Source organism: Ceratotherium simum, chromosome 30 (genome assembly GCF_057802395.1).
Source record: "Ceratotherium simum simum isolate JZ-2026a chromosome 30, ASM5780239v1, whole genome shotgun sequence".
NCBI classification, from domain to species: Eukaryota; Metazoa; Chordata; class Mammalia; order Perissodactyla; family Rhinocerotidae; genus Ceratotherium; species Ceratotherium simum.
This window is the reverse complement of record NC_141929.1, coordinates 36,974,955-36,988,153: the sequence shown is the minus strand read 5'-3', so window position 1 is coordinate 36,988,153 and position 13,199 is coordinate 36,974,955. Positions and strand designations below refer to the sequence as shown.

The 13,199-nt window shown below is 46.7% G+C and overlaps 3 protein-coding genes across 9 annotated transcripts in view; 1 reads left to right on the top strand and 2 right to left on the bottom strand.

Moving 5' to 3' along the window:
• LOC101394149 (lon protease homolog 2, peroxisomal-like) overlaps positions 1-4,252 on the bottom strand; it is a 50,525-nt gene extending 46,273 nt beyond the window's left edge. Inside the window, exon 1 of the mRNA XM_087420306.1 lies at positions 3,995-4,252. Coding sequence (XP_087276432.1) covers positions 3,995-4,227 — 233 coding nt within the window. The 5' untranslated portion in view covers positions 4,228-4,252. The remainder of the gene's footprint in view (positions 1-3,994) is intronic.
• LOC106802042 (ATP-binding cassette sub-family C member 11-like) overlaps positions 1-13,199 on the bottom strand; it is a 237,753-nt gene that overhangs the window by 97,215 nt on the left and 127,339 nt on the right. The window lies entirely within an intron of this gene.
• The window catches only part of ABCC11 (ATP binding cassette subfamily C member 11), a 70,838-nt gene continuing 67,845 nt past the window's right edge, over positions 10,207-13,199 (top strand). The window contains exons 1-2 of the mRNA XM_087420308.1: positions 10,207-10,487; positions 11,802-11,938. Coding sequence (XP_087276434.1) covers positions 10,389-10,487; positions 11,802-11,938 — 236 coding nt within the window. The 5' untranslated portion in view covers positions 10,207-10,388. The remainder of the gene's footprint in view (positions 10,488-11,801; positions 11,939-13,199) is intronic.

The following is a 13,199-nucleotide window of genomic DNA, read 5'->3' as shown; positions in this document are numbered from 1 at the left end:
TCTATAACAAAATTCACTCTTTTCTCAACACAATGGAAAATATGAATTTGTACCTGTAAGAAGTAGACAAACACTTATTACCATAGCTTCTAAAGAGCTGAGATACTGGAAAGCACAGCTGTTATTTAATATCTAATGTTTACATCTTAATGGCACTTAACGAAGAGACACATTTCTACCAAAGCTCTGGAAACAAAAGTTACACGTTTCTGCGAAAGAACCACTGAAATGTCTTTTTAGTTTTGTCTTGGTGTCACTCAACTTATCCTCTCGACTATTTGATGATTTTTGGCAAAATCTACCATGATTAATAATGATTCAGAAACAAGGAAGGACAGCCCCAAGTTCTACAATAGGCAAGACTCTGTTGCTGCAGGATTTTTGATTTTCACTCCTTTCTTAAAACTTCAATGTTGAATTTAAGAAATGCCACTTGCATACACACCTCCCTTAAAAAGAGTAAATGCAGATTTAGGAAAATCTAAGTAGAGCTATCCATTACGTACTTGCTAATATAAAAGATTAAACTTTAAAATCTTCATATTATCAGGTAATATTTTTGAAGGCCTAAGAATGCTACTATATACAAATAGGAGTAATGCACCAGCAAAGAGTTGATCCAAATTAGGAAACTGTGCATCTGCTATATATAAGCATTCATTTCTTGTTAGACAAATGCCAATGAAACTAATTTGGGGTATCTGAGACAAAGAAAAAGCCAAAAAGAGGCACCGAGAAATCAGCTCTATGAGGAAATGAAGCCATGTACCCTGAAGCATGGAAGGTTGGAAGAAGACTGGATGACCATCTTGAAATGCATGAAAGCATGGTGTACAGGAAGTACTAAATTATTACCTATTTTCACTAAGAAAACAATGGGTCACCCAGGAGCCACTAGAAATACGGTGCAGTTAAGCCAGGTGTCCTGAGGTGGCATGGGAGCCAACTTCCACACCGCAGGGACAATCCAAAGCTCTTCCTATAAAAAGGCTCCCGGGTCACGCACACTAACATGCAGAAAGGGACTGTGCTGTGCAAAACGTTAAAGGAAGCGGGTCAGGTAAGTCAACATCTGGCCCTCCTACTTTGTGGGGCAAGGACACACAAAGGGGCACAAATTACTTCTGCTGCCCCTTGAAGGCTGAGGCATCATCACCTGGATGGTCTAAAGGTGACAAACAGGAGCAGAGCCCCTCGTTTTCCCTCTGGGGTACAACTACCATCTGGAAATGCAGGTAACGGGGGAAGAACAGATTTATGGATCAAAACAGAATAACGTTATGGATAACTCAGTATTTGTACCATTGAAACTTTTTTTTTTTTTTAAAGAAAGAGTGTTTAAAGGTCATATTAGAAAAAAAGGACATTGGAACCTAAAACTAAGGAATGCAGTACAATCTTCCTACATAGACCTTTCAAGTAGCAAACAGTATTTCTAGGAAACTAGATGATCTGGAAGGCCCTTAAGATGCTGGAATTCTATGAAGAATTTTCAATGTATGTTTTCAATACTTTAAATGATTAAATGTTAACATTGCTATTCAGTTAAAACAGAGGCAGCAATATGAACATCAAAGATCAGATTACACATCACCTGAATATTAGTGATTACTTCCAAGCAGGATAATTCAGCTGTTGTTGTTTTGGAGAGATTTACATAACAGAAATTAAAAAGCCTCCAAAATCTGGCCAGAATAATATGAACAAATGGTCACTCAAACCTAAAATATGACTAAAGCTACTTTTGAAATTCACAGTGTATGCATGGGGAATCACCATTCATATGCACTGTCGAAATAAAACTAAAAATCTAATCATGAGCACTCCGGCATCAACAGGCAATTAAGTGCCTGGGCACAGAAAGCAAAAAATTATGGGAGAAATAAACAGAGGCTTAAGGAGTGGGGTCATATGTAGGGAAACCAGAATCCAATACAATTCACTGGAGTTTACTGAAACTTTCAAAGTGTCAGGTTCCACTCAAGCAATAACCAAAGCAGATCAGATGGGAGCCCAAATGTTTTCTAAGCTTGAGAAAAGCAAGGCTTTTACCATGTGCACTAATAATGGAGTGTTACAGTTTTTGTATTTCATTTTGTTTTGTTTAGAAGGGAGAGGAGAGGTACCAGTCTCCTTTGACAATTTGAAGAAAGCTTGGATTCTACTTAAAAAAATGTGAACTTTGTATGTGTATAGATTTTGGATAAAAATATGGAATTCCTAATGCTCCTGAAATCCACTCAGAGTCAGGAATCCCTAATTTTTTTTTTTTTTTTAAAGATTTTATTTATTTATTTTTTTCCCTCCCAAAGCCCCAGTAGATAGTTGTATGTCATAGCTGCACATCCTTCTAGTTGCTGTATGTGGGACGCGGCCTCAGCATGGCCGGAGAAGCAGTGCGTTGGTGCGCGCCCGGGATCCGAACCCGGGCCGCCAGCAGCGGAGCGCGCGCACTTAACCGCTAAGCCACGGGGCCGGCCCAGGAATCCCTAATTTTAAAAAAGGGTAACTGTAGGTGCATGAGAGGCTCTAAACTGAAAGATCTCAAGAGTTAAGCACAGGAGGCAGGGGCTTGGGACGTGAGTGTGGAAACAATAAAAGCATTTGCTGAGAGCATACTATATACCAGAATCGTCCAACAGAAATATAATGTGAGCCACATACCCAAATCTAGTAGCCCCATTATAAAGTAAAAAGAAACAGAAGAAATGCTAATATTTTATTTAACCCCACACTGCCAAACTATTATCATTACAGCACTTACTCTATACAAAATTTACTGATAACGAAACATTTGTGATACTAAACTTTCAAAACCTAACGCGTATTGTACTCTTACAGCACATCTAGGGTGACCAATCACCCTGGTTTGTCTGGGACTGAGGGGTTTCCTGGGACACAGGACTTTCACTGCTCAAACCAGGACAGTCCCTGGCAAACTGGGACAAAATTGGTCACTCTAGTATCTCGATGTGGACCAGCCACGTTTCCAGTGCTCTCTGGCACACGTGGTCGTGGCTAGAGGACTGGACAGCACAACTATGGACCAAGCAGGGCGCAAAGCCGTTTACACACATTGTTTCATTTCATCCTCATAACACACGGAAGAGATGTACGCTGATAGCGTCCGAATTACTACGAAGAAAGAAACAGGCACAGGTGAAGTCCGTCACCCAAAGTCACACACAGACGGCCATGGCGTCGGGCAATCTAGTCTAAGCCTGGCCCTCAGAAAGAGCAAGAGATGAGAGAGGGAGCAGGGATGAGAAGACAGAAAGTTCTAGAGAAGGAGACACGGGAAAACGCGGGCAGGAAGGCCCATTAAGAAGGGAAACCGGCGGCACGCGCGCTCCGCTTCGGCAGCCTGGGGAAAGTTCCGATCCCGGGCTCAGACCAACGCACTGCTCATCAGCCATGCTGTGGCAGCGTCCCACACACAAAATAGAGGAAGATGGGCACGGATGTCTCCTCAGGGCCACCTTCCTCACACAAGGAGGAGGACTGGCGATGGACGTCCCCTCACGGACAACCCTCCTCACACGAGGAGGAGGACTGGCAGGGGACGTCCCCTCAGGGACAACCTTCCTCACACAAGGAGGAGGACTGGCGATGGACTCACCTCAGGGACAGTCTTCCCCGCACAAAAAATGACGGGAAACACAAGTACCGAGGGAGCGGGAAGGGGCCGCCGGCAGCGAGGAGAGAGGCGCCCCGAGTTAAGGGAAGGGGGGTGCGGACGGGACGGGGAAAGAGGCGGCGTGTGGGGCAGCAGGGTCTCCGCGGCGAGGACCGGAGAGGCGGCGGGAGGGGGCGCCGGCCCGGAGTCCGGGGCCCCGCGGGGGCGGGGCGGACTCCACGTCCAGCCGCGAGCGGCGGCCGCCGACCGCCGCGCTCCCACACGCCGGGCTCAGCGCACCCGGCGCTGAGGCGGCGCTGTCCCCCGCTCCCCCGTGAGGAGACCGAGGCAGCGCCGGGAGGCCGCCCGCGGGCGCACCTGTGCAGCGGCGGCAGGTCCTGCGCGTCGCTCGCCGGGTCGGGCGTGTTGGGGATGACGCCCAGGATGGTGCTCCGCAGCGACGTGCCCTTGAGCAGGCGGCTCCGCACCAGCTGCAGGTTGCGGGCCGAGTCCACGCTGGTGCGCATGGTGGAGCCGGGCAGCAGCACGCCCTCATGGGTGAGCAGCAGCGGGAGGCGGCCGGGTATCTGGATGGGGCTGCCCGAAGACATGGCGACGGCCGCGCGCCGGGGCGGCCGAAACCACGCTCCCAGTCGCCGGCGCGCTGCTGCTTCCGGCCCGGCGCTACGGGCCGCCCGGGGGCTCAAACGCCGCCGCCTCGCGCTGCCCCCTCCCGGAGCTGCCCGGGAAGACGGGCGGCGTACATAGGCGCGAAGAGGCGCGCGGCGGCGCGCTGAGACCCGCTCTGCAGGCCTGCTCCTGGGCCCTCCCCTCAGGGTCCCTCGCATCGCGGTCCCCTACTTGGTGTTCAGAAGGATGATCGCGTCTACATTATACCTACCTCAAATGCTTTTAACGTTTCATTCGAATGGATTTTAGAGTCGCAAAACTGTTGGAAAAACATAGTCGAGTTCTCAGCTTCCCCTGTTGTCATCTTACGTAATCACGTTCAATTGCAGCAACCAGGAAATTAACCTTACTGTTATCTAATCTATAGACCTCACCCAGATTTGCCCTCTTCTCCCTAATGCGCTTTTTCCTGGTCCAGGACCCCACTTTTCATTTAGGTGTGCTGTCTCCTCAATATATTGTTTAGTTATTTTCAAACCTTGGTATTTCAAAGAGTACTGGTCCGTTATTTTGTAGAATGTCGCTCCATTTGGGTTCATGTGATGTTTTCTCAAGTTCAAACTTATACATTCTTGGCAGGAAGACCACAGAATTGATGTGGCCTTCTTAGTGATACATGATGGTGAAATGTCTTAGTAATGTATGATTTTGACCTTGATTACTTGGTGGAGGTGGTATCTGCCGGGTTTCTCCACTGTAAGTTACCACTTTCCACTATATAAGTAATAGGTATCTTGTGGGGAGTTAATTCTACATTTATTAATTGGAATTCTATAAGAGGAAGCTGCCTCATCTACCTCATTTATTTACTTATTCAATAATTTTTTTATGTTAGTATAGACTCATGGGTATTTATTTTTTTTATGGATTGTAACCCAAAAATGTCATGTATTTCGTTGCTTGAATTGTTTCAGATTTGGCCATTGGGAGCTGCTTCACGTTGAGATTTGACTTGGCTTTGGCTGTAGTTGGCAGAGGGAAAATTTTTCCCAAATATGAAGTCATGAAGTCTAGCCATGCTCTCAGAATCCAGGAGGGAACTGAAAGTCCATTCCAGTCAACAAGCATTCATTGAAGGATTGCTGGGTGCAAGGCCCTGGGCTAATTGTGGAGGAGTAGAGAGCATAACATAAGGCAAAGTCCTACCCTCACCATCTCTGGGCCAGGGGGACAGTCCCATAGATGGCTGAGTCTGATACAGGAGAGATGGAACTGTATATTCCTGTGTGTGCAGCAGATAAGGGAAAGGAGGAGCCAGATGTACCAGCTGCTGTGGTGGAGGAACAGGAACTGGTAGGCTCCTGCCTAAAGCTCTTTCTCTGATGTGGTTGCACCTTCTTTCATTCATTCACTAAACAGATACTTTTTGAATACCTACTAGGTACTGGATATTATTTTAGGTGCTGGGGATGCCTCTGGGAACAAGACAGACAAGGTTCCTGCTTTCCTGGAGCTGACATGCTAGTGGGCAAAGAAAACAATAAACAAGGAAAATAATTTTGGATAGTGATCAGTCCTTTAGACCATGGCCTCGCTGAAGAGATGGCGATTGGACTGAACCCTGCACTATGAGGAGGCATCAATGCAAAGATCAGCGGGTGGGGCAGAGGAGACACAATTCCAGGCAGAAGAAGCAACAATAGTGAAGACTTTCTGGCTGCAATAAACTGAGGAGGTTTGAGGAACCTGTTCCTGGAATTTGCTGACCTTGGACCTAGTGGTACTGATGAGAAAGAGAAGAGGGCAGGGTCAGGTTAGAGAGGGTAGGAGGCCCCGGTAAGGAGTTGGGGTCTTACTCTCAGCCTGATGCGAGCCATTGGCGATTTCAAGTGGTGAAATAACTTTTCTGGCTTATGTTTTCAGAAGATCCTTTTGGCTGCTGGTGGAGAATGGAAGGTAAGGGTTTAAGGGCAGAAGCAGGAAAGCCAGTTAGGAGGGGGTACGGTTGCCCAGGTGAGAGGTGATGATGATTTAGACGAGAAGCAGTAGAGTCAAGCTATGTTTGATTGTAGCTTCAACAGAATATGCTGATGGATTAGCCCTGATGAGTGAAGGGAAAACGGTTGTCAAAGATATCTCCTAGGTTGGGTCCCGAGCCTCTGGGGCCTAGAGAGAAGTTTAGCTGATAGCTGAAATCCTGGATACAATCAGCAGGCTCTGGATCATTTCTCTGGATGTGTACCGTGTATGCTACCCTGTGATAGACTCTGGGGGTGATAGGAGAGAAAATATGCAAGGCACAGGTCCACAGGAGCTTACATTTTCTTCAAGACCTCTCCAAGGGCAAAGGGGGATGAGCCCCATTTTTCGAGGCTCCTGGTGTTTAACAAGGAACTTCAAAAACATCTTATAAACTTTTCAGTATATTTTTTAAACACTTATGTTTAATGCTTTTAACATATACACATATACCCAACAACAACAACAAACAATATAAGTGTTCTACTCACATAATAGTTGCTGGATTTGTTTTTTGAACATACAAGTTCTTAGTACACTATAAAAGGTGTGATATGGGAATGGGTCCACGTTTAAGTCACTTGCTTGATGAACACCTTCTTTCCGTATCTGTGGTGGCATGTGTCAGCACACTTGGAAATGTGATGTCGTTAGTGACCCTGTGGCTCTCCCGGCTCCTGCTTTGACAGGCTCTGCATCTACTACCCTCCTTTATCCATCAAACGTTTATTAAGCATTTCCTATGTGCTGGGCACTATTCTAGATTCACAGATATGTCAGTGAACAGGACAGACAAGGTCCCTGGTTTCAAAGAGCTTACATTATAGTGAGGTAGGCAGAAAATAAATAAGCCAACAAAGGACTAAATGGCAATTTCAGTAAGCAATATGTAAAGAGAATATAATAGGAAAATATGGAGAAGGTGTTAAGGAGAGGAGTACAACATTAGGTAGGGGAGTCTGGGAAGGGTACTCCAAAGAGGTGGTGTTGGACATGAGACCTGAATGACAAGAATGGACAGGATCTGCAAAGAGCTGGAAGGAGAATGTTCTTGGCAGAGATTAGGACTAGTGCAAAGATCAAGGCGGGGAAGAGCTTCCCAGTTTCTGGAACAGAGGGGAAGATCAGGCATTGGGATGTTATTTTAGGTACTGGGGGTGCATCAGTGAACAAAACAGACAAGGTTCCTGCCTCCTGAGCCCCTACCTGCTGGTTAATGAGGAGAGAATAAATGTTGAGGCTTACCCTTTTGAGAGCTTGTTTAATCCAGTCATTTAAATAGTTCCTGTAAGTAATGCTCAGTCTCAGACTTGTCGCCTGGCAGAAGAAGAGTCAGGGTCCTGGGCACGGTGTCCTCCACTCCTCGGCTTCCCAGGTGATGTCATTTGTTCACCTGGTCAGTGCCGGCTCTGCTGTCATTGGAGGATCTGGTGTAGGCCTTCAAGGATGCTTTTTGCCTTGCTCATGGCCTGGTGGTGTTGCCAGGGTTGCTGGGCCCCTGCTGGCACCATACTGCCCTCCAGGACCCTCCCCTGCTTCTCACTGATTTGTGGTCCCTAGGCCCCCTCTGGCAAGGCCCTCACCCAGACGTTTAGCTACTTTGTGTCCCCATCCGCGCCACAGGGGAGCCAGGAAAGCTACTCCCCAGGTGCAGCCTGCACTAGCCCATAGAGCACTTGGGAGTGAATTGGAAAAAGATGTCCCTGATGGGAGGAGGATTTAGAAAAAAGGACCACTTTTTCCAGATGGGTGCAGCAGTGCTCTGCTGGAGCCTGTCCATTCTGGTTCATGAGGACCAACTGTCCAATTTTCTGGAATGTTGAGAGCCTAGTTGTTAAACGCAAACATTATTAAATTTAAATTATCTAAACTTACAACTAAATACATTATTTCAAAGACAAAAGTCAAACTCAAAATTTATCACCTCATTATTTTACTACATTTTGCTGTTGCTTGTACTTTGGGGGTTATTTATATCTATTGTATCTGTCTGGTGGAAATACTATCGATGATGTCTTACTTGTGTTATTATTTTGTTGATTGTCTAGGCTTAAGAAATAAATGCAGGAAATGTTAATATTGCAGATTAGATCTACCAAGTGTGTGGTGCCTGTAGCCATTACATTGAGAAGAGTACCGAAAAATGAGAAAATATTCTTCCAGTGTTTGAAAACAATTCAGGAAAGTTACTCAGGTCATTGGCAGGTGGGTGAAGATCCAACCAACAAACATCTTTGATGTTTCGTTTTCCTCTTACTCGTTAACATAAAGTAAAATGTCGAGCAACATTCATGTTGGAAATCCACTCGTTCACCCATTGCAACCGTAGGTTAGTTACAGATACAAACAGTTATCAGCACACCACGGACACGGCCCCTTGCCAAGGTGCATGACTTGCAATCTAGCATTGGCAGTTTCCACCTCCCTCCTCCGCTTGCCATTCCCTCCCCTGGGAACCTTTGTGTAGTGAATAAACAGTACAGCAGTACACCATGGTCCTACCCCCAGGGCCTCCTTCTATTGAATCATGCCAATTTTACTTTAGTGTGTCTATGTCCTAGACTGGTTTGTGGCAGCCAGAAAACTGGCCTGTTCCCAGAGTCTTAAACAAGAAGTGTGTGACATCCTCTCTTATCTAACACACCTCCTTCTCTCTGTTTTTTCTTTTCCGTCATTCCTGAAAGGTCCACGTCTACCATTTCATGGCCAGTATACCTCATGGCCGGGGGCCATGGCTGGGGGTCTCTCTTATACGCTGTACAGGAGAATTCCAGAAACTGAGTCTACCAGGTTTTGTTGTGATTTGCTGAAAGGAAGATGGATGGGAGGGAGTGGGATAAAGGAATTTAGAGAATCTTCTCCCAAGACAATAGGCTAGTCTGCAAGTCTATTTACTTGAAGGACAATCCAATATTTGAATGTCAAAAGCTGTATCTGAACAGCAGGACTGACTACATAATTTGTGGGGCCCAGTGCAAAATGATTAAGAATTTCAAGATGTTGACAGCAGAGCATTCAAACAAGCCTGGGGCCCTTCTGGGTACCGGGCCCTGTGAGGCGCTAGTCATACCCCATGTTGCTGGCCCTGATGTTCACTTTCTTTCTCTTTCAAAATATTCCCAATGACCATTCCCCTCCCCCACGCCCAAGGCACACGGATGTTCTGGGAGCGAGTCACGTACTCAAAGGCAAAAGCAAAAAGCATGTTAGTAGTTTTTTAGATGCCTTGGTTATTTAAGATTCCTAAAGTGTGCCCTCCCCTGAGTCTGAAAACCAAGAGTCAGAGAGTGGCAAAATCGCATTCTTTGACTCCTTTACCTGTCTGTTCATCATTTATGTATTGGTCCCTGTTGTCCTCCCAGCACTGTCCCCGGCCCCGGGGATTCCGCAGTGAGCGAAGCAGACAGGCCCTGTCCTCGTGAGGATCTCTGTTTAGTGCAGGAACTGAACTCTAAACCAGTAATGGTGCACAGAAATGTACAATTACAAACTGGGGTAAGGGAATAAGCGTGTGTATGAGCAGGCCTTGGAGATGTCAAGGGAGACTGACCTGGCCCCAGGCTGTGGGGCTGGGAGTGGGTGGTTAGAGATGGTTTACCCTAAGTGATCTTGGGCTGAGGCCTGAGCAGATGTTTATAAAGAGGGAGCCAACCTGGAGGCCCTGGTTTGGATCCCGGGTGCGCACCGACGCACCGCTTCTCCGGCCACGCTGAGGCCGCGTCCCACATGCAGCACCTAGAAGGATGTGCAGCTATGACATACAACAATGTACTAGGGCTTTGGAGAGAAAAAAGGGGAAAAAAAAGGAGGTGGATTGGCAATAGATGTTATCTCGGAGCCGGTCTTCCTCAGCAAAAAGAGGAGGATTGGCATGGATGTTAGCTCAGGCCGATCTTCCTCAAAATAAAAAAAATTAAAAAAAAAGAGGGAGCCAAGTCCATTCCAGGTAGAGGGAAGAGCTGGTGCTGTGACAATGGCCCAACCCTCTGCGTGGCCCTGGCACAATCCCTGCAGGGTGATGTCCCCCCTCCTGGATGCTCAGGTATAGATGTAAGCTGCTCCTTCCTGCTGCCTTTTCAGATTCTCTGATTCTGGAAACAAAGAATTGGCAGGACAACTGAAAATGACCAGGAGGAGGACATACTGGGTTCCCAGCTCTTCTGGTGGCCTCGTGAATCTCGGCTTGGACATAGGCCATGACGTGGCTTCAGGACTTAGCTATGTAAGTAGATCTCCTTTGCATCACAGCACCAGGGAACTGAGGTGACAGGGTCTTCACAATGGTCATAAATTAGGTCAAGGATTTTGTCCCATATTTATTTAACCTTGATTTTTTTTAGTGCTCCTCAGGCTTCCACAATTAGTTGAATTATACTCCTTTGTCAGGACACACCTTCAGTGTTCATATCTCTGTTTATCTATCTTTCTATCCCTTTCTCTCTATCTATTAACTATTTTTCTATGTATTTACTTATAATAACATAATCAACAACTGTAAACCCATCAGCTCACCACCTCAGACCTTGACATTCACAGCCAGCCTTGGTCTTCCTCCATCCCATTCCCTAACTCTCTCCACCTGAAGTAACCACTGTCTCAAATCTTTTCCCATTGATCTCTTGCTATGCTTATAACGTAGTAGTATTTATTCTACATGATGTCCTAGAAATTATATATGTTTTTGTTTTAGTTGTTTCCCATTTTATCAAAAGGGTAACCTGTAATGTTTTGGGATTTACAGTTTTAATTATTGATTTCTTTGTAGTAGTTTTACGTCACAGTGTGACTTTCTCACATTCTGTGAGTGACTAAGGATAGCACCCTTTATTTCTTGTCTATGGTGTTTATTGCCAGACAAAACCCCAGGGACGTGGAGCGACCTGCCCTGTGTCACCCAGTGAATAGAGGGCAGGGCCAGGGCTGGGACCCAGTTGTCTGGACTCTTGGCCCAGTGCTCATTCCCTGCTGGGCAACTTTTCTTTTATTTATTTATTTTTTAATGAGGTATAATTGACATATAACAGTATATTAGTTTTGGGTGTATAACAATGATTCGATATTTGAATATATTGCAAAAGATCACCACAATAAGTCTCATTAACATCCATCACCACACATATTTACCAATTTATTTCTTGTGATGAGAAATTTTAAGATCTACTCTCTTAGCAACTTTCAAATATACAATACAGTGTTACTAACTACAGTCACCAGGCTGCACATTACATCCCCATGACTTACTTATTTTATAACTGGAAGTTTGTACCTTTGACCCCCTTCACCCATTTCATGGACCCCCACCTCTGGCGACCACCCCAGCTCTGTTCTCTTGTCTGTGAGCTCTTTTGTTGTGTTTAGATTCCACATGTCAGTGAGATCATACAGTATTTGCCTTTCTCTGTCTGACTCCGGCAGCCTTTCTTCAGGAAGCTGGGTGTGGGCAGATCCATCTTCCTTAGGTGGCTGGCCCAGCACTCCCTCAGGACACTGTCCGTGAGGTCTGGAACTGATGCGCTGTTGGTTTTTCTTTCCCAAGAAACCTTACACTCTTGAAGACGGCCCCTGCAGCCAGCAGGAGAGGAAGCCTGAGGCACCGGGCAGGGCGGAGGTCCTCCCTTGGGGGAAGTACGACGCTGCCTGGAGAACCATGATTCCCTTCCGTCCCAAGCCAAAGTGAGTGCTGAGGGGGCCATGAGGGGCACTACCCACCAGGGCAATGATCCTCGGACCCTCACACCTAGACCCCTCCCTAAGGTTACACAACCATGTCCAGACACACTCATGTCACCCCCCAGTGTGGAAGACCTGCAGAGCAGCCTGAGGCACATCAGGGAGGCACAGTCAGCACTTCATTCATTCATTCAGCAAGGGTTCACTGAACACCTGCATGTGCCAGGCACGGTGCTAGAGCGCAGGGGAATAGCAGTGAGCAAGACAGACAAGATCCTTGCCCATCATGGACCTCACATGGGGCAGAGAGACAACAGGCAAGTAAACTCATAAATACATGTTCGATTACAAGCTGTCTGAGGATGGTGCTATGGAGAAGTATGGGGTGCAGAGGGACTGTGGAACAGTGGCAGCTTGATACGGTCTGAGTGGTATTTTAGCTGAGACCTGGAGGATGAAGAGATTTCACTAGGCAAGAGAAAGGGAAGAATGATCTGGGTGGACGGAACACAATGTGAAAATGCCTGACCTTGGGGTGGAAGAAACACAGCGTGATATGTTTAGGAACTGAGAAGGAGGCCAGTGTCGCTGGGGAGTCATGTGCGATAATGGGCGTGGCACGAGATGAGGCTGCAGCGGCAGGCACAGGCGGAGTTCATGCACGTCCCCACAGGCCACATTAAGGATGGTGGTCTTCATTCTAAGAGAAATGGGGAGCCAAGAAAGGCTAAATGCCCTGTGATCTATCAACAAACTGCATTTGTTGACCTGTTTTCAAGTCTGAGCTCCTGTCAGTACTAGCTACATTGTTCCCCTGAATTGATCTCATCTCCACCGAGATCAGAGAACCGTGGTAGCTTAGTTCACCGGGGCAACCTCATCTCAGAGAGACGCAGTGTCTCCGTTGGGCCTCTGGAATCCTGGCACCAGCTCATAGATTGTCGCCCCCTCCTTGGCGATCACAGGTGGCCCCACGTTCCTGGTGCAGTGTCTCACCCTCCCTTCAGTCTCCTCTCTCTCCAACATCTCTGGCAGAGGCATGGCCAGCCTTGCCCAGAATGCACAGCCATGGGTGCTGGTGGGCTGTGAGGAGATAACGGTCCGGAGAGTCGAGCAAAGAGGCCATAGCCCAAAACCACACAACATCCCACGAGTTTGGCATTTTTATCTTCTCATCTTTCTCCCCAAATCATTTTTTAAATTGAATATTCTTCGTATTGAAACACATAGCAACAAAGGCAATTTTGAAAAATAAAGTAGAAAT